General features: G+C 43.8%; 1 protein-coding gene across 1 annotated transcript in view; it reads left to right on the plus strand.

Annotated features, from left to right (window-relative positions):
- The window catches only part of NUAK1 (NUAK family kinase 1), a 49,709-nt gene that overhangs the window by 8,147 nt on the left and 13,902 nt on the right, over positions 1–27,660 (plus strand). The window contains exons 2-3 of the mRNA XM_009474168.2: positions 16,341–16,461; positions 27,381–27,532. Of these exons, the coding sequence (XP_009472443.2) occupies positions 16,341–16,461; positions 27,381–27,532 (273 nt within the window). The remainder of the gene's footprint in view (positions 1–16,340; positions 16,462–27,380; positions 27,533–27,660) is intronic.

Below are 27,660 nucleotides of genomic sequence, written 5' to 3' on the forward strand. Positions count from 1 at the left end.
ATCCAGGCTTTCAATAGTGTTCTCCTGCTGTTGCTTCCTGTACTCCCTGGCTACAAAATCAGTCTCTATGGCTCTCATTTGTCTTACCCACATGAAAGACTTTGAGCATCTGCAAGTTATGATTTGAGAAGTATCTGCTTTTAAACAGAATATATTTATCACCGTGTCTTCACAGGCAACATAGTGCGTTGTATAAATTAGGGGATCCTAGACCTTTGAACACTAGGGGGCTGGGTGAGATACTCTGTGCACGTATGGTGTCTGGCCATACCCATCAAACATCCTGGACCCACACCAAAAATGCCAGATGTTCAAGAGATGTGGAGGCCCTCCGGTAACCTTTGCTGCCTGTTGCAAAAGGGGGAGGGTGGAGGAGGTGAGATTGTAGCCGTCCCTTGCTCTTGCGCCGTTTTAGTACTCTCGTTTGAGCTCAGTATTTTTTATATTTTGAACTAAAGACCATGGACCAACCCGCAATTCAGTCTGTTAAACTACTGCATGGTATAAATGCTTAGTGTCCCCTAACTCTCCAAAGACGGATGGGATTTGCTTCTAGCTCTGGTGGTTTATGAGACATCAGTCCTTAAAGCTGCCACTGGCCGACGACGGGATGCAAGTCCTGCGTCTCGTTCAAGTGTGAACTTTCAGGCTCTGTTCTTACCAACGGAGGAAAATAATAAAATACTTTAATGGGTGGTTCCTTCCATTTAAAAAACCAACCAACCAACCAAAAAAACCAGCCACACAGCAGCTATGGGAAAAGGGGTTGGCATGGCTGGCACATTCGAAACCATCCCGGCCAGTTGGAGGTGAATGCAAAATCACAAAATAAATGCAGGTCTTGTGGTTTATAAGTATTAAGAAGATAGTTGAAGTCACTTAGGTTAATATGCGACCAACATAACTGTTAATTTCTGGGTGCCTCCTCAGGCTCCCCCTCTCCCTGCCGGTGTTTCTCACCTCAGCCACACCTCCGGCATGGCGCCCAAGGCCCTTTGCCGTTGGGTCCCCTGGGATACCAGCCTGGTGAAGGGGAGGGTCTCCTGTGCCTTGCGTGGGGCTGGCTGCCTCCGTGACAAAGCATCAGTGCTTGGCGGGCTGCTCTATTCCTGTTGCCTCACCTTCCCGGGGGACGTTGGCCTGTGGTAATCCCAGAGCCCCTTGGCTACCCTGGCCCGGCGGCCGGCATGTTGGACGACTTAAGCAGAGAGGCTGGAGAAGCCGAGTGTCTTTGTTGTGAGGTCTGGCGGCTTGAGGGACTTGCAATTATCCTAATGTCTCGCTGTGCTGAGGAGCTGAGTCAGCGTATTTGGGCTTAAGCACTACTGCCTTGGAATAAAGACACTAGTTAAGGGATATTAGGCTTTAAAAAAAAAAAAAAAAAAAAGAAATTCATTGTTCCTGTGAAAAGATACCATGCCAAGTTTGGAGACTAAATTTAGCCGTTCATGGGTAGATGAGAAAGATTCGGGTCCTCCTGTCGACGGAGATCTCAAAGCCTCCATATCATGTTTCCCATACACAAAAAGGCATTTCATCTCTGCTACAATTTCTAATCTCCATGAAACGCCTGATGGTGAATGATACCTCCCTTTATTTGAGGTACAAGTGTTATTTTAAAAGTGAGTGTGAATGTTTTTTTGATCACAAAAGGTAGCAATGAGGGTTGGATAAAAATACCTGTTTGAGCCATGTGGTAGCTAAACAAATGTTCCTTTTTGTTAAATGATGTTTTGTTGTGGCTTTTTGTCATTGATGCAAAAAGATTAAGTCTTTTGCCCACAAGTTTGACAGGGGAAGATGGCAAAGCATGTTAAAAAAACCAGCCCCTGAGGCACGTGTTTGGAGCTGTCATTTATTTGCATATTTTTGCCATCGCACTCTGCACAAATCAAATCTCGTAGCTTCCCCATCGGAGTTGGGCTCAGGAAGGAGGAGCGAAGGCCAGCCAGTCCCTCAGGTGGCCGGGGACACCGGGGGACGCCTGGCGCAGCGCCATGCTCGGCAGCAGTTTCGGCAGGGCTGTGCTGCGGGTCGTTGTTTTGGCATGGAGGAAATAAAAGCCATTGGGAGGAGAAGAGGGGAGAGCGCAACCTTCCCGGCTGGTGCATGCTCTAACGCCACGTGGCCTGGAGCATGAGATAGCTGCGCTCCAGGGCAGGATGAAAATGCCTGTAAAATACCTGCTGGAGGCAATACAGGCTTAGCTGACCTGTGTAGGGATACAACAGAGAGGCATCCACATTGCCCTCTCGGGAAGACACATTTTTAACCAGGTCCATACATGAGGCATAGCGTCCTTCACGCTCCTTTCCTTGTCGTGTTTTTTCTCTTTAGGGTGCTGAAATGAGGTGAAATAATGAAATGGTGATCTGTGGGTTTAAGCTCCATCTCCCATAGGAGCTGGCTGTCACAGCTGTGCTCCGGGAGCCCAGGGCGTGAGTGGTTTCCCTGAGGTTCATCGGGAAAGTCTGTGGCGGAGCCGCGGGGAGAGCTGAGGTCGACCACAGCTCCAGCGCTGCGCTGAGCCGAGACATTCCTTGTATGGCTGTAACCATCTCAGGAAGGTCGCTCATAAAGTGAATGTCTTCTTCATGGCTGTAGTCACACTTGGAAGGGATGGTGCCCATGTTTCAAAAGCCCGCCAGCTGTTGTGTCTCGGAGCCTGGTCACTACTGCGTACCACTGCTGATCACCAATTGGTACCACTTGGTCACCGTTGTGTCCTCACAGCCTGGGAGGAACGAGGGCCTTCAGCTAGACCGTGCAGTGCATTTACATCCAGGCCAGGGACTAGCTGTCTTTTTCAACAACAGGGTTTTTTTTCTGCGTACAGTTTCAGAGTTTTCTACCTGCCTCTCTGTTTTGGTAAAACAAATGTATTCTCCCGTCCTGTCTGGCATTTCATGATGAAAACGTGATCTAATGGGACCTGTGAAATGCCTCTTTGTGGGTTGCACATTGCTCGTGAGGAATTCATCGGGGAGAGGGATTTCATGCTGTACTTTAACCTTGTTCCAGCCTTTCTTGGATGAAAGGAAAACTCTGCAGCCGTGAATGTAACTGGTTATCGTTATTGGATGTCATTAGTCACTCACTCCGAGTGTAAAACAAAAAAATCGCATCCCCTGTGATGTCCGTGGGTAAAATGCTGCTCTCAGTTACATTAACACTGTTGTAAACCGAAGAGTAGAGTTCGGCCCTTTGTTTCAATTGAAATATTTGTTTAACACAGGCAAGGACTAAACAATACACTTGAAAGCCATTTGTGTTATTGTCTGTAGAGCAGAGCTTGTATTTTATGAACTGGCTGATCATAAAGACAGCATAAATCATGTACAGCATTCTCATTTACTTTTTCTTTCTTTTTTTCTGTTTGCAGATGGGGCTTGTAGAGTAGAGTTGCAGTCAAATGTCTGCTCCAGGATATTTTAGTTGAACTGTGTGAGTCCATTAAACAAATGTAATGGCTTTTTGGAAAGAAGCGCTGCGTGTCTCAAACCAAATGTTTTACATAGAGAACATCTGGGTAGTTCTGGGTGTTTGTATGTAGAGCACATCAGAGAGCAGCCGTAGTGAGCTCAGCTGGGAGGTTGCCTGGGATGTAGTTGTAGGATATGACAGTTCAGTTGTTATGGGGAATAATTCCTATGAAGTATTGCCATAAACTTAATGTTTGGCACAAACAGCTATATCTTTGTTTTACTGTACACCCAAGTTGTTATTCTTATCTGCCCAGCAAAACTCTAAACGATGTTTAAACAGCCCAGTAAATGTTGGGACCTCTGAGCTGCGGCATACACATTAAAGCAAACTTGAGGAAGCCGTTACCATTAAGGGGAAACGAAGGTTGCTCTATTTTCAACGAAGCGCTATTGATTCCTGCCATGGGCAATGCAGGGCGAGTGAGCGATGAATGCAATATGTGCAAATGGTTTGTGGGGTTGAGTTGGCAATGATCGATGTTCCAGCGGTGTTGCATGTTGTTGCTTTGAGGAATGTGAAAATGCAAAAGCGGTGAAATGCATGTAATTAGGCTGACATTAGAGTTTATTGGGGCTACTGGAAGAACTTTAACCTGGTTAAATTAATAAGCCTGCTTTTGCTTCACAGCATCGGAAGTAATATATTTCCAGGAAATGTAGGAAATGTAGAAAAATGTCTTATTTGGGAGTCGGTTCTTAAATTATTTCTGCAGTTTAGCTGAGGAATGCGTGGTTCAAATGAGATTAAAGTTGTAGTTTCCAGAGTAGCAACGCAGCTTCCCCTTTCAGGATTGTTTAAGTAAAAAGTTAAACAAAGTGGGTTAGGCAGTCTCTTGCTCCAGTCCCTTGTGGACAGCAATTCACGTTGCGCAGCACTGCTTTAATAGTCCTGCTCAGTCTGACATGATTTGTGGTATTTGCTGAGATGAATTTCTGGACCGAGCAGCATGAGAGGGAATTGCTCCTCACCCTGAGGAAGGTGGTATGTCCAAGTCTGCGTGAAGGTCACTGGCAGGGTGAAGTGGGAAGCCTGCGCTGCTGCTGTTGCACTACCTAACAGCTTAGCTTTTGGCAAGGGGATCCCAGAAATCTGAGTGCTAACTCTCCCTTGTTCAACTGACCCCGGACAAAACACGTGCCAAAAAAGGTGTCTGTGCGTGTTGAAAAAGGGGGCAACAGTCCTGGAGATCACAGGGTCTGGGGGAGTTCTTTGCCAAAAGCTTTCCATCTAGAAAAAAAACTGCTTTGCTATTTCTTCCCTCCAAAGTTAACCCTCCCCATAACTGCTCGGAACAACTGCCTGCAGTTGTGAACTCTTCTTCTAGCAAGGAAAGCTAGAATTATGCGTTTAAGGCTGCAAAATTGCCTGATCGCCAGCCACTTAATTGTAGGAAAGCGTAATTCATTCCTCACCCTCTCACGTCTATTCCAAGCCCAACTGGCCGCGGGGAGCAAGAGTGTTCCTGTGTTACTCTCTCCACTGAGCCATTAGGGTGGCCCTGGTAATTTACTTTCAATAAATAGAAGGGAACAACAGGAGGTTCCTCTACCTTCAGGGGTATGAATATTTTTCAGAAATCAGAGACGGATGGGGAAGAAATGTTAGCAAACTCCTTTCCTCCCTCTGTAGCAATTCCACCATGTTCTGTCATAAATTCTAGGACGGTCCCTTCCAAAAAGGGACCATTAAATAGGTAATGTCCAGGCAGAACAATGTAATACTGGAGCAGTGCTTTTACAAAACCAAATTTAATATTGCAAAGTGATCTGCAAGCCCTGGAGCAAAATAACCTGGGTGAGGCTTTGATACATATGATTGCCAATCTTTTTGTTTTCCAAGAGTATTTTTCCAGATAGGATGTGGGTTTATGGTTCACTAGATTCCCATCAGGAAGTGGTATTTCTATTTTGATCCACCTTAGATCAATTTAGAAAAATATACTAGATATAGGTGCTTCTGATAGTTCTGTGTCATTAACCCTTCCAACTGTGCTGTTCACACACATCTGTGTGCCTTCCGTGATGAAATCTCTGTGGCCTACCATCCTTGCGCAATGAATCCCTGCTCATCATTGTTAATCCAAAAGCCTAAACTTTATAAACTCAACTTTAAAATCTCTCCATGCTTCGAAATTCCACTGGGTTAATTAGGAATTTGAGGTGGTCAAGCAGTATGGTGTTGTGTTCTAATGAGCCTTGTGGTGCCTGAAGGTATGGACGTTTCTTCAAAAGAGGAAAGGCACTTCCCAGGTTTTTCTTGTACTATTGTAATTCTCATGGTGAAATAGCACTTCCTTTTTTCTTTGAAGGACTGCATAACCAGGAGAGCAAAATTAAAAGATCCACACGATACCAGGTTGCTTTTGTGGCAGAAGAGACATTGTAAAGATGTGCAAAGCTCTCAGCAGTTCTGAGGCTTCTCTGAACTCAGAGACTTGAGTGAAAGCGAGAGAATAAACCAAGTTACGTTTATTTACCCACAACTTCCTGAAGCAGAACGTGCCGATGAATGAAAATGCGCTGTCAGGTGGCTTCTTGGGAAAAAACTAGTTCTAAGAAAGAGTTTAAACAATGTCCAGCACCCTTCCTTGTTTAATGTGAATTACAGCCTTGCACTGATATAGCACCTTTCACCTAAACATGTGCAAAATCACTTTAGAGACTCTGGTAACTGCTGAGGTTACTGTTATTTAGCAATTATTTAGCAGCACATTGCAGTAGTTTGCAGCAGTTGCTTAGAGGGTGTGAATAACCCCATTTCCAATTTAAATTATTGGGAGGAATTACGGGAGACTGTGTAATTTTCAAACTGGAACTAGATCCAGCCACCAGGGCTTTATACCTCTCTTCTTAAGAAAGTCATAAAGGCCTTTTTCTAATGAAGTAGCCAGGATCTTGGTTTTGCGTTTCATCCCCAAATCAATGCCTTGAACAGTGTGCACTCCTACTTTGGAGGATTACTTCAGTGTGGTTCACTGCTTATTCACAATGAAAAACAACACTGAATTAAAGTCCCTCTGCTGTCCCAGGTTAGCGTTTTGCATTGCATCAGCAGCTGTGGTAGCTGTGAGATCAAGCCTCAAAACTGATGTGAAATCTATCTTCCAGTTTTTGGAGAAGGAATATGTAATACCCATGTAACGCTGAGAACAGCAAACTTGGGGCTTGTGAATTCTTTCACTCCTCTTTAACCTGACTTGCCAGTAATTTAATTAGTGCTAAACAGTCTGCACACAGACTTGCAGAAGTTAAAAGACTGACTGACACGGGATTCGCTTCCAGTGACTTTTCCTCTTTTGCACATGTGCTGGATGGAACTGTGCTGGATTTGGAAGTTGATCAATAAAGATTGCACAATTCTAACCTTACTTAAACTATAATATAAACAGACATGATAGAAACAGATGCTACCAGGTTTTTTCCTACTTAAAAGTGAAGTCAGCTTTTTTTCCTGCTTTTTTTCCCCTCTCCTTTTTTTTTTTTTTTTTCCCTTTTTGGTTCCCACAAAATTGTAACCTGGAAGAAAAGCAGTTAGGCTTTGTGAAATCCCAATTCAGTGTAGCATTTGGCTTCAGTAAATGTGGAAGCCAAAAATAAACATCTGCTTGGCAACTTCACCAGAAGTTAACTGTAAATGCAGTTTTCATCTTTTCAGTGAATATGGCATTCAGTGCTGGTTAACACCAGGAGGAACAATCCATAGTTGAGGCTGTAAAGCATTTTTTTTTTTCTTTGAATTACAGTTATGAACCTCCATTGCCCTGGGGAAATCCCCTACCCCAGTTCCTTTCCAGATATAATTTCTTATGTGCCAAAACGTGAACTTCCCTTGAAAGCTTGAAGGTAGTTGGATGGGATATTTGTGAGTTATTAGGCTCTGGAAGAGAGATGGTCTTCCATCGATCTGTGCATGACAGCCCCAAAACTTCAACTTGGACATTTTTTTTCTCTTTTCTTTAGTCCTTGAGAATTAGATCATAAGCCTCTTTTTTTGCAGGCTGAGTTATGAACATTTTAAAGTATTAGATATTGAATCTTTGGATATTCAGAAGGAGATGGAGTTACATTTAGAAGTGAATTAGGCAAAATGTAAGCGGTCCCACTCTTTTCTCCAGGAAGGTGAAGTCTGCACATGACAGGGACTCTCCCAGGATGCCAGCCTTGGGCTCCAGTCCTGGCAGGCCACGGCTGCAAAACATCTTCAATAACCTTGTCTTGTCAGATCTCTGCTTTTCAGCAAATCCTTTCCAACCTCTGCTGCTACCAGGGCAAATTTGTTTCACTGTGGATCAGGGAGGATTGAAGTGGATGCAGATTTGTGGTAGCGTGCTATTGGGACAGTTGGGGAGGGGTGAGAAGGGGCAACTTGAGGCAGCACTATGGGTTAACACTTCGTTATTGCTAGGGATGATGATTACGTGTAGGATCTTTCTTCTAAAACTGAACAGTCCTATGACTTGGGACTACAGTAATGCTGTATGAAAAACTTTTGTTTTGGGAAGGGAGAAGTTTCTTGCTAGATTTCTGACATATATCAGTGGACCGTCCATTTCTGAATTCTGCAGCCCTCCCTTCTCCCTGTTTTCAAAATTCACTGCCTTACAATGAAGAATCAATAACCAGGTTGCAAACTTGCGTTTTTAAATGCTATTGGAAATCAGATCTATGCTAAACCAGATTAATGCCTTTTTTTATTCCTAGCGGTAAATTAGTCCTGAAATGATTAATATAGAGCTAATCAGTCCTGAAATGATTAATATAGAGCTGTAAGATCCGTCTGGTAGTAAGGATGACTCGAGGCCAGGATTCTCAGCATTAAATGAAAGGTCTGCCAGGTAGATTTGTCAGAGGACCCATGGTGTAAATATGCCAGGCTTCATATACATAGCTGAGGATGCCGGGTACCAAACAATGAAGGGATGTAAATTTTCCAGTAAGGCAGTAGTTACTCAGGAAATGCGCTCACAAATCCTGTTAACAGGCACCGTATGCGGGGGTGAGGAAAGAGGTGGAGGAAGGGTGTTGTACGTGTTCCTCCTGGCACCCACTTTATATATGTACAGCATAAATGTGTTCATCTGATGCCTTCTACTGCTCATTAAAACTTGGTTCCACAGGCGTTTTCATCTGTGAATAAAGGGGGAACTCGAAAGAAGATATAGCCCCGTTGCCTAGTATTTGTGATTAGTTAATTCCTCTTCACTTGATGAATCATCATTTATGATATGATAACAGCAACTATATCCAGCAGAACCAGAAAAGGAAAATTAAACCCGAGGTAATTGTACCATGGTTCTCCCAGAGGCACTGACACGTTGTGCCTCAGCTTATGCAAATAGAGTTTAGATTTAACACGTATCACACTGACTTGGGACTTATAATGCCTTGGTGCAAGAGTGAGTTTCTCTACAACAGGTAGTGAGTGATAGAGTGGCAGTAAATCAGCTTTGTTTTTTAGAAATACAGTCTTTTTTATGTGATACGTTGGGAAGAGGGGAATGAAGCAGAGAGGTGCAGGTGTTTGCTGTATGCTTTTACCATACAGAGTGAGGCAGCTGTAAAAAATACCCTTGCCTCTTAAAAGCAAATGAACTGGAAAGGTGCATCTCGGCACGTGCATCCTCGTCCTTTATGTGTGCAGCTGCTGGCTTGCAACAACAACAACAGCGTTTTGTCTTTGGTAACATCCATGACATGAACAAACAGTGGAACAGAGTAATGGGCAGAAGCCCTGAGATTTAAATCAGCAGAGTCTCACTGGGTGCAGATGGCACCGGTTACGGCTTTGAGCAACTCCCCTGATTACTGCATAGTTTGCCAACATATCAAACAACAGAGTTGGGCCGTTGATAAATAATTGATAAGGATTTTGTTGCGTGCTTGTCTTCCAAGCAGTATCACCATGGAGATCATCTGGCTTTTAGGATCTTAAAAGTTGACAGTCTCCAAAACAATGGCATTGTGTCGACCTTACTCTTTCTCCGAAAGAGAGAACTCTTTTGGAAATGCATTAGCAAAATGCACAGCACCAGGCACTAATTTTCCTTCAAAAATGGCCTTTTGTCCAACTTTTCAGTGAGCACATGAAGTGTTTTCTATGACCATGCAGAAGCTTGTTCTTAGAATTGCACGTCCTGCATGATGCTGTTTATTACTGCATTTGGCCTGGAACTGGAGTCTCAAGATTGCTTTTTACCAGCAAATGGACACAGCAAAGAAATAATCATGTGGGGAGAGGCTTACAAGAAGAAATCTGCATGAGGATACTTTTGTAGAACCCTCTGGATGCCTGACTTCCCTGTAGGATTATCTGTCCATGGCTCCTTCTTCCCACCTGGAAGGTCCAGAGGCCAGACGGACAGTTACTCAGCCCATCCCCTGCCTTTCCTTTCTCTCCTTTGTGCAACCTCTGGAAGTGCCATTTCAATGCAACTGCATTATCGGCATCCCCCTCTCCTTATCATTTGATTGCAGCAACCTCAGGGACCACCCAATTTCATAGCTTTGTTTCTCTTCCTCTTGTGTTGGTGATGTCTGGGCCAAGAGCCATAGGCAGAGACTCCCCTGGAAAAAACATAATATGGTGCCAGACTTTATTCTTTCCTGCTCAGCTCCGTGGAGTTGGAGAAAGAACAATGTGCCCTTTCTCTCCCCACCCCCAAACATCCTCTGCTCTCCCTTTCTCTTCCTCCCTGGTTGATCCACCTATTCTTTACCTCCCCGCCCCTGTTGGCACTTGGCGCGTTGCGCTTCCCACCTCCGAGTCTCAAAGAAAGGAAGCAGAGCTGTGAAACCGGCTGGGCTCACCCACTTCCCATTGCTGGGTGGGGATGGCCTCAGTTCACAGCTTTTGGAAAGGAGAGGTGTATGTGTATTTAACCCTCCCCCTCCTTCTCCACCCAAAGAAAAGAATTTTTAATAATTTTCTTCAAGCTGCATTTCCGACCTATCTCCCGGTGGCAGCAAGCTGGTTTCCCTTCCTCGGGGGCCTGCACTCTCTGTCCTGATGTCATTTTCCCAACTGTCCACAATAGTATTGCAAGAGCCCATTGGAATTTGCTCGAGCACGGGTGGTATGCACAAGCGCTGGAACCAGCTTAAAAGTCACAGCCCCCGTGGTGGAAAAAAAAGCAGTTCGTTCATATCTCACCACGGTCCTAAAAATAGCCTCGACAGATAATAAAGAGTGGAAGATTGTTTTCAATGGGACTGAATGTACTGCATGCAGAAGTTGCTGGGGAAGGTTCATTGGTTTGTGTCATTCAGGTGGTCAGCCTCCGTTACGACACTAGCTGGCTTAAAAATGTGTGACTTTCTGCACTCTGGCTGATTCTGCCTTTGTTTATATTCACACATCTTGGCTGGAAATGAGGCAAATGTAGGTTCGTTAGATGAAAACAAACACACGAACCAACTTCCTGAAATCAAGACAAACAGCTTTACGCTTTGATGGAAATACAGCTTTGTTGCTCATCCCATAAATGATGGTGCCAGCAGTGACTCAGCAGACACAGAGATTTGATATGGAAATGGGCACCTACTGCCTGCCATGCTCTTTGCCAGACGTTTAGACCTTGAGATATTTTTTCTGTACGCGATGGTCTTGATCTGCCTCTGTAAAAAGAAAAATTCCATCCGTTTTGCTCTGCCCAGCAGCTGAGAAGCTCGTAAAGGAGGAGAGATACTTCTCTTACAGATAGGACTGAATGCACAGAAACCTTTGCAACAGTCATCTTTTTGAAGTATTTATAGTTCAATTCAAGTTATTTGTACCAAACAAAAGCAAAGAAGCATGCAGTGTGTTGGAAAATACCTAATAGTCTCTCTACACCAGTTCAGAGAGTGAGTATAAATCCTCTTTCCAGCAAGTGGAGACAGGTAATTTATTGCAGCCTTGAAGAGAGCAGCTTATTTCTCCACGCTTCCTGCCCAGCAAACTCTGCAAGCTGACTCATGGAGGGATGGGCAGCCAAAAGCTGTCCTCCCTCGTTCCTATCTGCTTCTGGAAGGCAGAGCAGCGGTGGAGCGGGGGCTGTGCTCGTGCAGAGCTGTTTGGAAATACCTGGCAATAGCACTGGTTCACAGCTCCCTGCTTTCTCTCCCCTGTGCCGTACGTTTTGGAGAGGGTAGTCTCTCTACCTGCTTTTGAGCAGAGGCTGGTAGCAGAACTGGCAGGGCAGGTGGATGTTGTTTCAGTCCGTCTCTGGTGCTCCTTTCTCCCCCTCTAGCCCCATGTGTGGGACCATGTTGCCATCACAGCTGCCGAAGAGAAACCGAGGATGTTACTGGTGTGTACAGCCAGTATCGATCCCCGGAGGGACCATCGCATGGCCTAGTTTTGAGCTGCGACCTTGGTGCTTATGCATATATTTAACTTTGCATGTGTGAGCTATCCCATGAAAGCCAATGGACTGCTCACATGTGTGAAGTTAGGCATGTGCTAAAGTGCTTTGCCAGATTGCATACTGTGTCTATAGGGGCTTTGGGTGAACTTGAACCTGTTTTGTTGGGGTGAGAGGCTTTAGATTTCATTATTAAGAATCTGATATGTTACTCTGTCCGAGTGCAAGGTCTTGGAGTTATCTGAAATTCTCATTAAGACAGGAAGCTAGGAAAAATACAAATTCCTCCACTAGTAAAGTTACTAAAAATACTATAATTAAATTTTCTAAGTCTTAAACCCAGTAAAATATATTGAGAAAGTGTGGTAGAGGTATAAGTACAGTGTTCTGAGAGTACCGAAGGGACTAACAGCTCTTTCTTTGCAGGTCTTGAGCTGGAGAATTTGGAGTAGTTAATATAGCTGATGTAAAAAAGCACGTTGCGTTTGCCCTGCTCTTGATTCATAGGCTGTGACCCTTAATAAATTTTGATGTTGCACACAGTGGAGCTGTTGCTTTCGGAGAAAGCAAGGAAAGTAAGCAGGCAAGCAAGAAAGAAAAGGACCTAAAGAATGAACAAACAAGTTCTTTCATACGGCATTTCTCAATTGAGATTGTTTCTTATTTAGCTTAAGTTGTTCAAGTTCATCATGTACCATATCTGGGCAGTCCTGTAAGTGGGGTTTTGAAAAACAGAGCCAGCTTTATCTGGTGTTAAAAACATAAGCACACATTGAAAATGTATTTTCTGGAATATATTTCTGAGTAAAATACACTTTGTGAAAGAAATTCCATTATTGGTATTTTAGAATACCTGGAAGAGAGACTTGGTTTACAGCCTGATACCATAACATACAGCTAGGGATCTTCTTTTGCTCAGAGAGATGAAAGCAATGAAATATATAATAAATACCTAAAATGTGATCATGACTCGTAATGTTTCCATGAAATAGTAAAAAAAAAAAAAAAAAAAGGACTGCTTTCTTGTTTGTGTTGGTTTTTTCACATCAGTAGACTTAAGCCTAAGTACACTTGCTGACACGGTCTGAACAGACTGATATAGATGAAAGACGCTTGGCTGGCAGAAATCCCTTACTTAGAAGCGAAGAGCTGGAGCGAACGCTGTCCTGCTGCTCCACTAATCCTGCTTTGGGATGCTGCCTCTGACAGTGACACCGCTGACAGCGATCGCTTGCTGTTTGGCCTTTTGGACCAGGTCACCAGCAAGGCTGTGCACTCTTGATAGCCTCTGAGATGTGGAGCCTGTCCACTTGGGGATCGTGCAGGCCACCAGGCAGATGGCATGGGGTAAAAAACATTTATTGAGCTGCGTTCGAACCTTTCATTTCACTGAGGCTCTTTTTGAGGGGAAGAATAGCAATTGAACATGGGGAAAGGTATCCGAAGTCAGCCTTTAGTAATGGGATGGTTTGTTGAGCAAGGCAGTCCTGTGATGTGTTGCAGTTTGGGAGGGAGAGGCAGAGGCAGACAGCGATTTCTGAGGTGCTACTGTCCTCGTTTCCTTTAGGAGTCACGTCGGCTTTCCGTTTCGATTTTCTCATTTCCTAAAACCAGATGAATAGTGCTGTTTCATTACTTGCCTCCCAAGGTTTAATTAATAAATGGCTGCACTGTGCTTTGAGCAGGCTCGCTTGCTGTGCAGACAGACAGTGATGTTATTCCATTAGCGCGTGCGAGTGTCTGCAGCCTTGCTCCAATATGGAGTGCTCGCACTGGTGACGTACCGTGCCCTGGCGAAGGGGCATTGCCTCCGCCACAGCGCTCGTGCTGTTTGTCAGGATTGCAGGCTGTGGGCTGAGCGTGGGCAGGTGGACGCTTAGCAGGATCCGTTGACACCGCTGGAGTTAAGATAGTTCACACCTGCCGAGTGTTTTTCCCTGTTTCTAAATGCCGGTCACTGTGATCTGAAGTAGCTGCGGGAGGGAAGAGAAAGTCTTGAATGTTAAAGGCTGAGAGATGTGTTTGGCATGCGTTCTCTCCTTATGTTGGGATGAGGTCTTGCAGCCTGGATATCACTGAAAAAATCCCAAGTACTTCGGCTGGGCTGATGAATTCTACCGCTGCAACTGGGAAGTGATGTTTTCAGGAGAGCTTAAGTACCATCTTAAAAATTCAGTTAAACTTTTAGGAATAGCCTTTATAAATTAAGGCTCCTAGGTGCCTTAACCACTTCTCAGCACGGGCTGTGAGACTGTAAACTCTCTGGTCCTGTTGAAAAATATGTTCCCAGGCAACACATCTGTTTGCATTTGAAGATTAATCCAATCATACGTTTACAGAGTGCCACCACGCTTTTCAATCACATTTGCATTTTTGTGTCTAAAAATATGAGTATTCACATGTGCAATTATTCCACAGAGGCCATTTGTAGTAATTATGTGTAGACTTACAAAAGTCCTGTCTGTGAAGCACAGGGTCAAGTTAGTAGGAGATTGGCATGCCCTCTGGGGTGCCGTTATTACTTTACCAGCCATGAATGGTGAAGAATTTGTTCCCCGTTGTATATTTGACAATGAAACCGTTCTTAAATTCTTCCTCAGAGCCAAGTACAAGGCTGTCTTTTAATAAAAAATGTGTTTTTACCCATGTCTATATTTATTTCTTGCAGGAATGCACATGCTGCTCCAAGAGCCACCCACATCCTTCTTGTATACAGGGTGTATTTGCATTTGCAGCCTGTCCCAGTGCAAACATGGGAAGAGGGAAAAATCCAACCTCATCTTTAGTGTTAGTTGCCTTCTCCATCTCTAGAATTACTTGGAGCTTATCTTGATCACTCATTCAATTAAAATCTTGTTGTGTTACCTTTTCTAGAAATATGTGTCATGTAGATAAGACCATAGTTATGTTGTTACTTTTAAAATCTCTATACCAAATGTTTGGGTCAAGAGCAAGAAAGTAATTGTTTGGTTTTTGACATGCAAATAGGTTTGTCCCTTGAGTTCTGGTTTTTCTTCTGCTGTCCCAAAGTAGGGTAGCACTTGAGTACGAGCTTAATTCTAAGCATGTGCCGAAATCTTTCGGAATTTGAGGGGATGAGGCATGTGCTTAATGCTTTTTTGAACAATGTTGCTTTTCAGAGTTGAAGGCTTTGTAGGAAACCTGACCCTTTAAACTAGCTCCTGTTTATGTACATTTCAATTTTATAATATTGTAAGTTTTTCCCTTCTTTCTTCAATATCCTTGATGCTACATCATATAATGAAAACAATACCAGTCATGCCACTTGCAATTACTGAAGTAGGCAGTGAAATTATTTTTTTCTGAAGGAGCTAGGGAAATCACATAAATCACAGTTACAAATGTTTTCCCAGGAGAGGTCTGCAGTAGTTGGCTGCATAGAATGACAAAAGTCTTGTTTACCCATGAAAGGGTGGTCATCTCAGCAGGTCAGTGATGTTTTTCAAAGACTTATTGTTGATTTTAAAGTAGCTGGTAATTTATTCCTTGAACTCTGGCTTACAAAAATAAAGCAGGGTAAATATTCAGTATAATAAGGGCCGCGCTGCCATTCAGTATGCACAATGCCCCCACCTCCCCTCTCCCACCAGCTTCTCTCCATTGTTGGCTTCTGCATTTCTCGCAAGGCATGAGCTGACCTCCGCGATTATTTATGGCGCTGTTCAGATAAGCCCTTTTTTCACAGGCAACACACATATGCACACTCACAAGGGCTGTTATAATTTGCAAGTTCAGCTATCACTTCCTCTGTTCCCACCCTGCCTTTTGGAAAGATACCCAGTCACACGATGTGCTTGAAAAAAGGTTGCTGATTGAGGAAGGATGCAGGAAGGATATGGTTTTGCAGCGATTGCGTAAGTGCTGTGTAGGACCTGAAAGCCTTGGGTTTATATGAGGACGAGTTTAGATGTGAATTTCAAAGATTTATTTTGTCTGATTTTTAAATAAGTCATAACTCCTGAGCAGTTTGCCTGCTTTAGAGAACCGTGGAGCAACCTGTGTTAATGTGATCTTCTATGTATTAACATGGACAAATATAAACTTGCAGCCGGCACCCTGGATTCCCTGCCTACGTTCCATCAGAGATCTCGACATTATTTCAGAGAAATTGTCTCCAAAGCTTCTGTTTGAAATTGTCAGATGCAATCATGTCTAAGCAAATGTACTTCCCATCGAAATCTTTTGGGAGTTTTGCCATTTGCCTCAGATGGAGAGTACACAGATTCTTCTAAAAGATGCTGTGTTCTCCCTCAGTGAAGTCCTAAGATGTGAAGACCCTAAAACTTTGTGTCACCTATTACTGTAATGAGAGTGTATATATTGCTATAAAATGAAGGAGCTGGGGCATGGAGGTTTGTATTTTAAAGTTTTGTTTTGGTCATTCCATGTTCTGCCAACATCTAACATCTGCATTTATTTTTTGAACTCTCCTTAATGGATTATATGCATCTGTTCAGTTCTAAGAATAATGCTTGATTTCCTGAATTTATAGGTTGCAATAAAATCCATTCGTAAGGACAAAATTAAGGATGAACAAGATATGGTTCACATCAGACGGGAGATTGAGATCATGTCATCCCTCAGCCACCCTCATATCATCACCATATATGAAGGTTAGTGAATGCGATTCTTCTCCCTGACTGCTCTGTTATGTTATTGCAGACCTGATATTCACATTTCTTGAGATCACGCACCGAACAAACCCCTACCCCTAGTGTAACCCAACCCTTACCAAAGAGGCTGTTTTGAGCACTGCCTTCCCTCTGAACCACCAGTGTTTCACCGATGCATAACCCTTTGCCTGGAGGAGCTTCTTCACGTGTGACTTGAGCGCTGTGTCCATGGCAAGTGGGAAATCGTTGCATGTATCACCTCATCTCCTTGCTCCTGTTGGACAGTTCCATTTAATTTCACCCTCACTTACCCACCAGCCTGATGTCTGCTTATGTCCCCAGCCTCTAAACCAGTCCTTGTATGCTTTATTTTCCCGGGACTGCACAAGACCAGTCTCATCTGCTCTAGGCCTTTGGTCCTTCCTTACCTGCCGGTTAGTCTTGCTGGTTCTGTCATCGCTGCTTTTTTTCCCCTGAATCCCAGTATCCGCTTCCTATCCACCTCTGCACAATTTCCTGTCAGTCTGGTTGCTGGCTGATCGTTCTTGTTTCCTCATCCTGTCTTCCCCCTCTAACTCCTTTCTTCCTGGGACACAGCTGGGAAGCCTGCTAATTCCTGCCTCCGGGAGCTGCTCCCTGGTCCTACAGGAAGGAGCGGGAAGCCAGGGGCATTCCTCCCTGATTTGCCTCTTTGTTTGTTTATATATTTATAGAGTGTCACTCTGTAGTAAACTCTCCTCCTCCTTCCTTCCTTTCTCAAGTAACGTTCTAGCTCTAGCTGGGATGTTTGGGCTGGGTATGTGCTGAAAGACACTGGCCGAGAGGTCTGCTGCCACGAGGAGGGTGGCTGCATGGTGGACCCCGGGTGTGGGTTCCAGAGGTTTGGAGGGACCTGGGTTGGGCAGCCTTGTCCCCGGGGATCACCTCTTTCCCTGTGTGCAGAACAGGCAGCCGAAATTCAGCCCTTCGCATTTACATACCCGTGAGGTAGACGCGCAAGGTGATGATATGTATATGGCAGCTCCACTCTGAGGGTTGATACGACTGATTAAAACGAGCTGGCTTGGAGTAGTGTTACAGTATCGCATATTGAGTTATTCAAAAGCATGTTCTTGTACTTGAAAAGAGATGAATATCTGTCTTTTTATTGAATAAACTCATAACAGGATCTGGGAACAGAAAAGGGGAGGGATGCTGTGTCAGCATGTGGGTTGCAAATGGAACAAAAGTTATTTCAAATGTGCACGGGAACTCGGAAAGAAAAAAGATTAAGCATGCTGCAGTCCTTTGACCAATTGCCCTTCTCGTCCTTACTTTAAATAGTTTTTACTGAGTTAAAACATTTGTAAAAGTTAAAAAGATTACAGCATTTTTAAGAAGCAGACAATAAAGTCCCGTGGGAGCGAAACTTGCCCCCCTGGCCCCGCGGAGGGAGGAGCAATGCTTCTGCAGCAGAGCCAGTCAAGCTCCGCAATGGAGGGTTCGTCCTGTCTGCAGGAGGGTGAGCGCCTATGGCAGGTGATGTTGTGGTCCTCTTGTGGTCCTCTTATGGTCCGTCAGCCAGCAGCAGCGCTTTACAGTGACTAACCTGGAGGCAGTTTTATCTCTCGTTTCTGGGAAGTCTTCCATTCTGTTACTGGTTGGTTTCCTTTTTGTTTTCTAGAAAGCAGAGCAGCCTTTCATGGCTTCTTATGTTTAATTCCTGGCCTGAAGGGATGGGCAGTGGAAGTCAGCTTCTTGGTTGGACTGTAGTCCATTGGAGGGAGTTACATAGAGCAGAGCCATAGCAGCTATACAGCTCATCCAGCCTTTCCAAGCAGACAGAGTCAGTATTTGGCCTTCAGCAGCCAATGCTGTAACTTAGATACTGTAGCACTGGGAAGATGTGCGGTTGCGCAGCTGAATCCAGAGGAGCAGTTACGTGCTGCCCACACATAAGGATGTGAGCTCAGGGATCCTTAAGCGTGCGCTTCATTTTAAGCTGAAGAGTACTTGTAGTGAAGTTAAGGGACTACATCTAGGACTGAAGTATTTGTATCCTCTTGAAGTCGGATTTTAAACACATGGCTATTCCTCTTGAGTGATGCATAAAGAGTGATAATATTGCTATCCTCTGACACAAAATGTTAAAGCTATTCAGTCTCCAGGGATGGGCTTAATCTTACCAAATTTAAGCCATCCAACATTTAGGCAGTTGGTGTACACTAGAAGTCTATTTTCCTTCCCTAGTCAAGAGAGATCAGCATCTACACAGGGTGGTTTGCTTCCTCCTGGGAGATATTTTTTCAGACAGGTGGGATAAATGACATACTGGAGGCTCCTGTTGGCTATAGATGGAGTCTAGCTGACTAACTTAGATCAGATGCTTAACTTTTAAACTGAAGCTACCCCACAGATATTTTTCTCCTCTCTTACTAATTTTTACTGTAGGTTTTCAGACTGCCAATGCATGTCTGACAGTGCTTTCTGTAAGTGCTAGGTTGCACAGATCTACCTAGCATGGACAATGCTGTATCTCCCTGTAATATCTTTGAAAGCTCTTTGTATTGCATTTACAAACATGTGTTTTCCTTAAGTAGGATCCTTGTTTAGGTATCCTTTTGACCTGCCTGCTTAAAAGCATTTAACCTCTGAATTTGTCAACTTGATGTAAACACAAGCTTATCTTTTTTTTTTGATACCGAGCAAATTCGGATGTGTGGAAACAAAGCTTTCCAGTTTAGAGATATTTTTTGTAACCTAATCAAAAGACACATACCTTGCCCGTTACTGCAAGGGCAAATGTACAGTTGTGACTCCAAAGAAATTCCATCCTCTCAGCAGGGCTGTAATTGGCAATCTGTCGAGCACGGCTGCGAGGGAAGTGCTCTTTCAAGTGACTTTAAACTCCTTGAAAGGGACTGGATAAATGAAGCTGGCTTTACTAGCAGTGTTCTGATTTCAGCACATAAATTTTAATTTGTAGAATAATGCCTCTGTCCATTCATCTGTCTGTCTCTGCCCCGCCCCCCGCCCTTCCCCTACCCTTTTTCTTTTTTGCCTTGAAAACTCCGGGATTTGATAATAAAGCCTTTGAGAGCTAGCATATTTTTCCAGGGGTAGCTTGAGTGCACAATCTATCTCATCTGGCAATACTTTATTTAAACCAGGAAAGAGCATCAGGCCTGATTCTGCAAACATTTAAACATGTGTTGGACCAGTCATGGGAGTGAAGTTACACTTGGTACATTCAGGAGTGAGCTCTTGAGTCTTTGTAGTGTGAAATACAGCGCCTACATGAGTGTTTCTGTGCTGGAAGAGTTGTCCTTGGTCAGCATAACCATCCAGAAAAGTCTGCCCATTTGCAAAATGCACTTAAAAATGAACAGATGATTAGCTAACATGTTTGTAGAAAAAGTTTAACAAACATATTCCCTGAAGAATGAATAAATATTAGGATCACAATTTGGTGCCCATGGAACACGATGGCATCAACGTGAACAAGTAACTGAAGGAAAGCATGTGCTTTGCTGGATTGGGGCCAGGATGCTTAGAACAGTGCTGGACCCTTCACAGCAACAAGGCACAAAAAATGGATTTCCCACGTAAGGCGGACTTCTTTTTTTTCAGGTTGCATTATTTGTACTCTTAAGAAAAAGCTCAGAGATTCTCCATCCTGTATCTACCAGTCCACAATGACTTGAGCTAGGTGGCATGCTTTGGTTAATCGGGCAACTGGGTCAGCTCTTCTCTACTTTCAAATCCCAAAGGCAACGGAAGAAGATCTGACAGTGTGTAACAGCGGTGGCAGAGTATTTCACGATACTCATCTTACTTGCCAAATACATGTTCAATCTCACACTTTGTGCCAGACTTCATACAACAAAAAGCAAATGCACGCTTGGTGTTTCAGACACACATAGGCCTGTCAACAAGGCAGGGCTCCTTGAGTTGTGTCAGTAAAGTCACCATGTCGTCAGTGAAAGCGCCTGCGTTGCCAAAAATCTGCCTGGGTGGCAGCCAGCAAGGTGTGCAGATGCGAGCCGTAGCTGACGAACTGTCCCCCCAAGGCGCACCAGCTCAGGCAAGTGTCCCCTGCCGTCAGCTGCGATGCGCACCCCTGGATGGGGCAGGCAGCTGGGGACCAAGGTGGCAGCTCACACCATCGGCGGGTTTGTGCGTAGGCAGAGCAGAGTTATGTGTCTCAGGCTGAGAGTGCTTGGGAGGCAATCCCAGCCTCTGTCGCAGCCTCTGCTATCTCCGGTTTTCAGATGTAATCAAAACAAACTTTAGTGCCTGGTGACTTCATCGCTTCTTTGTGCAAAACACCTGAAAAACTCCAAAGTCCCTTAAAACATCATGGAGATGACTGGGCTTTAAACAAGAATGATGAAAGTTGGAAAGCTGGAATGAGTCTTTTTTTTATTTAGCCGAGAGAAAGTACTTTAGCAGTGACACTATTTAACCACATTTCTAATTGATTTCCTCGAATTATGTAGGCTTTTAACCTTCAGGTGCTTTATTCCCATTGTTTTCAGTTGATAACATCCAATAACATAAAGTAATATTTCAAGAGTCTGGCGATAGTAATGAAACAAGTCTAAACAAACTTAACTCTTTAGTTACCATACCCCACCTTTATGAATTTCCTGTCATTCAGGATGATCGCCTAAACAACACTGTCGGACATGACAGGAACTCAAATGTGTGAGGTCACTGGCAGGTCCAATTCAGATATCAAAATCCAAGCAATGATGAAATTTATTTCTGTCTTTCCATTTACACAGTCCTCCCACTGCAATGTAAATGTTTGCTTATCTGAAGTTCCTCAGCAGTTTGTAATCATAATTAAAAAAAAAAAAAGGGTAATTAGTTCTTGTATTCTTTGCTGAAGCAAAAGACAATTAGTGTAACACGTTATTGTGGCCAAATTAGCAACTCTCATTTTTTCTTCCTTTTTAAAGAGTAGACCATCAAAATCTGCATATCCTCAGTCTCATTCTCTGAGAAACAACCTCAGCAAGGATAATGGTTCTCGTTCTGATTTAATCTCCTCACTGGGGAGTAAATTCTAGCATGCTGTCTGATTTAAAATGATTATTGCAAGATCTTAACTACATTCCTTTCATTTAAGAAGAGATGCAATTCAGCTGAATAAGGCTGTAATTCAGGAAAACAATTTAACACAAGCTGAGCTTTAAAACACATATCTATATCTCGCTACCTTCAATTATAATTAAGCATATGCATAAATTTATGCATATGCATGCAAGTGGTTTTCTGCATTGGACCTTGGATATTTTCATGTCTGCTCTATGGTTTTTTAAAAAAACAGCCATAAAATAACAACAACAACAACAACAACAACAACAATAATAATAATAATAATAAAAAATACGCCGAGGGGCTGTAAAGCTTTCAAAGCAGTCAAGAACACAGAAGATGCATTGGGCTGAATTTCTAAGGTAAAAAACACTTTTCAGTACTCACATGTCTTTTTGAAGAATAATTCAAGCCTTATTACACAAGTGAGGTAATTGGGTCATACATGACTTTTCTGAATGAAAAGGTTATTCTAGTCTGCATCTCCAAAATTAAAAACAAACTTGCTTGTTCTTTTGATTTGGCTGACCTTTAATAAAAGAGCATTTTGTAGCAGTGGAAAGGTACTTCTGTCTGCGGCTGTTAGGAGAGTAATAAAAATACCGCTGAATGGAAAGACACCAGATGGAAGGAATGTCAACATACTGGAACTAATTTAGGAGATTGCTCTGATAGAGAGCAAAGGCATGAGGAGAATTCAAATGGTTCCAGTGCGAAGAGATTGGCTGCCCCTCTTAAACTAACAAACTAAAATCCTTACCCCAGGGTTACATGTAAACCAAATGGAATCAGCCCACAAGGAGGTAGTCCATTAAGGGGGGAAAAAAATCCACCCCCCTCGGCACTCGCTCTGACTTCAGCATCCTGTAAGCTTGGAGGAAGGGCAAAAGCCTTCTGCTTTGTTTTGCTTTTTGAATTTAGTAGTAAATAAGTCCAAAGCAAACTGTCCTAATAGAGAGGTGTACAACGTACTATTAAATCTTTCTGACTCGTGTTTGCAAACATGCAAGTCATGCTTTCAACACTTTTAGGGTGAATCTTTCAATCTTAGCGTTTAAGAGGGGTAGCGACCATGTTCATCCAGTGTCAAACTTGTCCCATGGAGTTTCAGTGGAGGTGACTTCAGTGTAGCTGAAGGGAAGAATTTAGCAGTAGGTTTGAAAAGAAAAGAAGAGTATTGATCAGCAAGAGGTCCCTGCGCAACCAGTGCTATTTGGAAAATGGAAAGCTGTAGACAGAAGCCGAGTTCATCATTTCACGGCCTCTAAATATAAATAAGTGGAGAGATTATATCCAAGAATTATTGCTATAGTAGAACAGTCTGTGAAAGAGACAGATTGTTGATGTTACAAAATGTACTTTGTCTCAGATATGTTTTTGGTAGTAAGAAGTGAAGTTCTTCCCCAGTTTCACATTTATATTCTTCAATGAGCTCTGAAGCCAGCAGATTTGGTTTCAATTATCAGCCTAGAAGTAGAGAACTTTCCTTCTGTCATTTTTTAAAAAAAATAAACAAACAAACATGTTACAGTTGGGGGGGGGCAGTTAAAAAAAAAGCTGTAAGAAATCTTTCTTTGACCGCTGCATCTTAAGCACCCATTGCTGCTTGGATAGAGTGCTGCTCTTAGTCTCTGCTAAGGCTCTTGGGGTGAACAGGCCAAGCCCAAGCAAGCTTGTAGCCCACTGAAAAATGCTCTTTCTCCACGTTACGGCAACCCATGTCTTAGTACATTAACACAGTATTCGTGCTCATCTCCTGGGAATACAACCACATTGTTCCTCGCACCTTGTGGTACATCCCATTCCTGATGTGCTCTCACAGTGCTGTCCCTCCCTTTTTCCCTGTGGCCAGGTGGAAGGGTAGCCGTCTCAGAAGTCAATCCTTCATCCTGCAGGCTCTCTCTGCAAAGGAGTGCTATCATTTTGCAATCACTACCCTGCACTGCTTGACCGCTATGGCTGAGATAGTGCAGCAACCCTCCCACCACACCGAGGTCTTGCTGCCGCTCTCTCAGTGTAACTCAGCTTGCAGAGTGGTGGAAATAAACACAGTGGCTCAGAAATAAATGACACGCAGCTTGTAGCAAGCAATTCTCTTGCTGCTGTCTCCTCTAATATGTGGAGCTCATGCCTTGTATCTAAGCAACCCCCATCTCTTGATTTGTGATTGACAGGCCATCTCTCCTGCTACCATGTCTGGGTGTTGATACTGACAGTTCTCCACTTATCTTATTTGGCCAGCTGTTTGCAGAGTATTGATGGTTTGAAAGAAGCAAGAGCAGCCCCACCTTTCCTATACATAACCTCCCTCCTTCCCTTGACCTTGATCCAGGTGCAGGAACAGGCTTGTACGACAGGGCAGTCCCAGCAGTAGCAAGCCGCGGGGCGTTCCTGGGGCGCAGTATCCTGCCGAAGCCGTGCTTCTCCGTCGGCAGTAGCTACAACCAGGGTTCAGGCACACTTCTAGGCGGGGGTGAGTTTCGGAATGAATATGCAGTAGGATGGCAGGTAATAAATCATCCGCAACGAAAACAAAGGGTGAACCAAGCAGTCCCAGAAGCTATATGGAGGCAATCCGTCCATCATCAGCCCGCAGGTTACGGCCCAGGTGTTAACAGGGCAGTATATTTATTACCTCGTTATTATTTGCAGTAAGTCAATCCAACCTTTAATTAATGCCCTTCTTTCTTCCCCCAGCCATTGGCCACAATGCTTTCTTGGAGCATATGTTTATAAAACTACATACTGTGCTCAGAAGGGAAATTCAGAAGTGTCTGTGTGAAGCCTGCCTGGCATCCTAACTGCTGCTGTGAAAATTCGGGGTGTACATGGCTGATAGTCTGACACTTGCCAGAATACCACCTTGTCACATGCCTGATTGTTTTGACCACTAAATTCCTCTTTAAGATTGTGCGTGTGTATAGACATAAATCCTACTGCCTTTCCACTCCCTACTCCTTCAGTGGCAGCTCCCATTTAAGACGTTTTTGTCTGCTGTTCAGTTCCCTCTCGGCAGGAAAGTAGTTGCACACCCTCTCATGAGATTCAGCTGATATAAACTGAAATTACACAGTTGTAAAAAAATACCTCCCACTTTCCTGGAAAAAAAATATTCTCCATTCACCTCTGCTCCTTGGTGAAGAGATAAATTGCTGTTCAAGTCTGTAATCGTTCAGCTATGATGATGCTGAGGAGGCCTCTGTAATGTCATCTAAGTCCAAGAGCAGTGCCCTTCTCATAATGCTCCCTTGTGAAGAAAAAGATGTTCCAATTTGACCTGAGTGTGCTGGTAAACTGAAACCTGAATACAAGTTACTGGGGTGCTTCTGTTCTCATTGATACTAGTGTGGTTTTGTGGCAAAAATTCAAAATTTGGAACAGTGATTTATGCTTTCCTAAATTCAATTTTAAGGTATTGTCTCAGTTTCCTAGAGGGCATAAAGAGAAAATTTGAAATGCAAAGTACCTTTAAATGTATGTTCCTCCAAGCCAAGTGCTTTCCACTTCATTTCTGTAGAAATGCAGGAAAATATGTCTGGATCAGGACTTGTATTAATATGGCAAATTTTAGTCCAGAAAAATTAGATTTTGGAATTTAAAACTTCAGAACATCAAGGATGATTTGAGAAAGCTCTCATGACTGAGTGGTGAAGGCAAAACTTTAATAAAAACATCATCTGGAAGAGTGCTCCATCGTAGCAGGGCTGTTATTGCTGTTATTGTCATCATCAGCACTGAACACTTGGTGGGGCATCAGCGGTCGGCTGTGCGGGGCGGGAGGAGCCGAGGGCCCCTTCACCCCCGTCTGTGCCCCTCTGGGGAGGCAAACATCCCCCCGAGCTCAGGGTGGTCCTCGGCTGGTACGGCTTGGAGTGTGCGCTCCTGTGAGAGTCCACTGCGATCAGTGGTGCCATGTGGCGACTTCACCTATATGTGCATGATATAATAACCCCTAACTCATTGAATCAGCTGTTTTTTTGGGGGGAGGGCAGGGAATTGTTGGTTTGGGTTTTTTTTCTAAATCAAATCTCTTGAATAAGAGCATTTTAATGGTTTGTCTCAGCTTCCTGAAACTATTTCTTTTTGCCTTCCTAAACAACCCTGTGTCTAACAACTCTTTCCAAGCTTAGAGAAACACGTGTGCGCATTACTGCTTTATTGGTAACACATCACAGCACTTCCCTATATGACACAGGGCATGTTCAGTTTTTCCCAGACAATATCAGTCTGTCATTCTTGGAGAGGATACTGTAAGTATAATCCATCCAGAGACGGCTCTTCCAGTTTCTGAAGTTTATTGCTAATGAGGATGCACATAGGATGTAATCACTGGCAGGAGCCTCTGCTTCAGGGTACAGTGAGGCCAGCAGACAAGGAAGCAGCCAATTTTATCTGGCTGTTTGCTCTCTCTTTTATCAGAGCTGTTTGGCTGGAGTTCAGGGGTGTTAGGGGGAACTGTGGAGGCTTTGGCTTGTAGAGTTGAGTGACAAGGTGTGAGAGGACATGAGACAAAGCCTGAGAGCAGCAAATACCTGCATCTTGAGAGAGGCAGCTTTGCATTTCACTGCAAAAGCTGAAGCTGTTAGCTGTTCGGGTTTTTTTTAAAAACACTAAGGACTACTGGCTGAGCTTTGCTGAAGAGATACAGGAAGGCATCATTCCAGTAGGGCTGGTCAAAACTAGCATCCGTTTGTAATAACCCCTATAACCTCATTAATTTGCTGGCTTTGCTGCCAGTGTGACCTGGCCTCAGCAGACTGCTGCCACAGATAATAAGAGAAGGAAAATCACCATGTTTTAATCTGAGCAATGGTTATTTATGGCAGGTGCAGTCAGTTTCCAGCGGGTTGCAGCCAGTGCATTATGGCAATTCAAGACTACTCACAGCCTGCTTTACTAGATTAAGCGTTTAGTTATCTGCAGCTCCCAGTGAAGTCCTTGACAGCATGTGGCACAGAGGACCCTCAGCCCCAAAGAACAGTCAAGTTGTGACGTGCATTAGGTGAATGTTCCTTGCACTGCTTACGTGGGAGTTGTGCATTGCTGCCGGCTCTGTGCAAGCGGAAAAGGACATATCTACAGCATGCAATGGGACATGTCGCAGAGGCAGGAGATAAGTAAGGTCAAGGATGGGGTGGAGGCATGGGACAGGGTGCAGAGCCATACTGACAAGAGCTGTACAGCTCCGGAGGCATTGCAGCCACTGCTAGCTCAGGTGTCTGTGCCCACCGTGCTGTTGCACAGAGTTGGGCTGGAAGAGGATGCATGCATCAATTGACTTGTTGGATTTTGATGGTGGGTGAAAGCCAACCAACAGTCATTATAAGCCAAATGGCAATTCTGTATCAGCCAGTCATTGAAGACAAGGGTTATTATGCCTTCTATTAACCCTTTCCAAATGATGTCATAGCTCCTGTTTCCTTCTGTTCTCTGGCCTCAAAAGCACTACCGGCAACAGGCAGTCCCTGTTGGAGCCAGGGTTAGTATTCAGATGTCGCCGGCACAAGTGTAGACCTCACCTCATTAGCATCAAGTTGACTTTGCCACCCTGTGACCCCATATTATAGAGGCAAAGACCTTCTTTCATGTAGCTGTATGAAAGTGAAGATAGCCTCAACTTCCTTCCCTTGGTCTGAAATGTTGTAATCATCCTCTGGAAAAATTTAGCTTTGGAGCTTGCTTTTTGCAGTGGGGTTGGTAGTACATCTCTTCAGGCTGCAGTGATGACATAGGATGTGTTCAGTCATCCCAAGTCTTCTTCACCCTTTAAAGTGTCAGTTTTCAAATGTATTGACTCAACTGTTGTGGTTTTTTTTTTTTTCTTTTATCCTGTGCAGTGTTTGAAAATAAAGATAAGATTGTGATCATCATGGAGTATGCAAGTAAAGGAGAGTTGTATGATTACATTAGTGAGAGGCGGCGATTGAGTGAAAGAGAGACAAGACACTTCTTCCGACAAATAGTCTCTGCTGTACATTACTGCCACAAGGTGAGCAAAGGATTTGATATTAAAAAATGCTATTTGAAGGCTGAGTAGTGACTTATATATTTCAAAGCGAGTCTGAGGCAACAGTATTCATTATTAAGTATGACAGCACGTGATTATATTCGTACATC

This window comes from Nipponia nippon, unplaced genomic scaffold (genome assembly GCF_047370975.1).
Source record: "Nipponia nippon isolate SJK-2023a ecotype South Korea unplaced genomic scaffold, ASM4737097v1 scaffold_3, whole genome shotgun sequence".
Classification (NCBI taxonomy): domain Eukaryota; kingdom Metazoa; phylum Chordata; class Aves; order Pelecaniformes; family Threskiornithidae; genus Nipponia; species Nipponia nippon.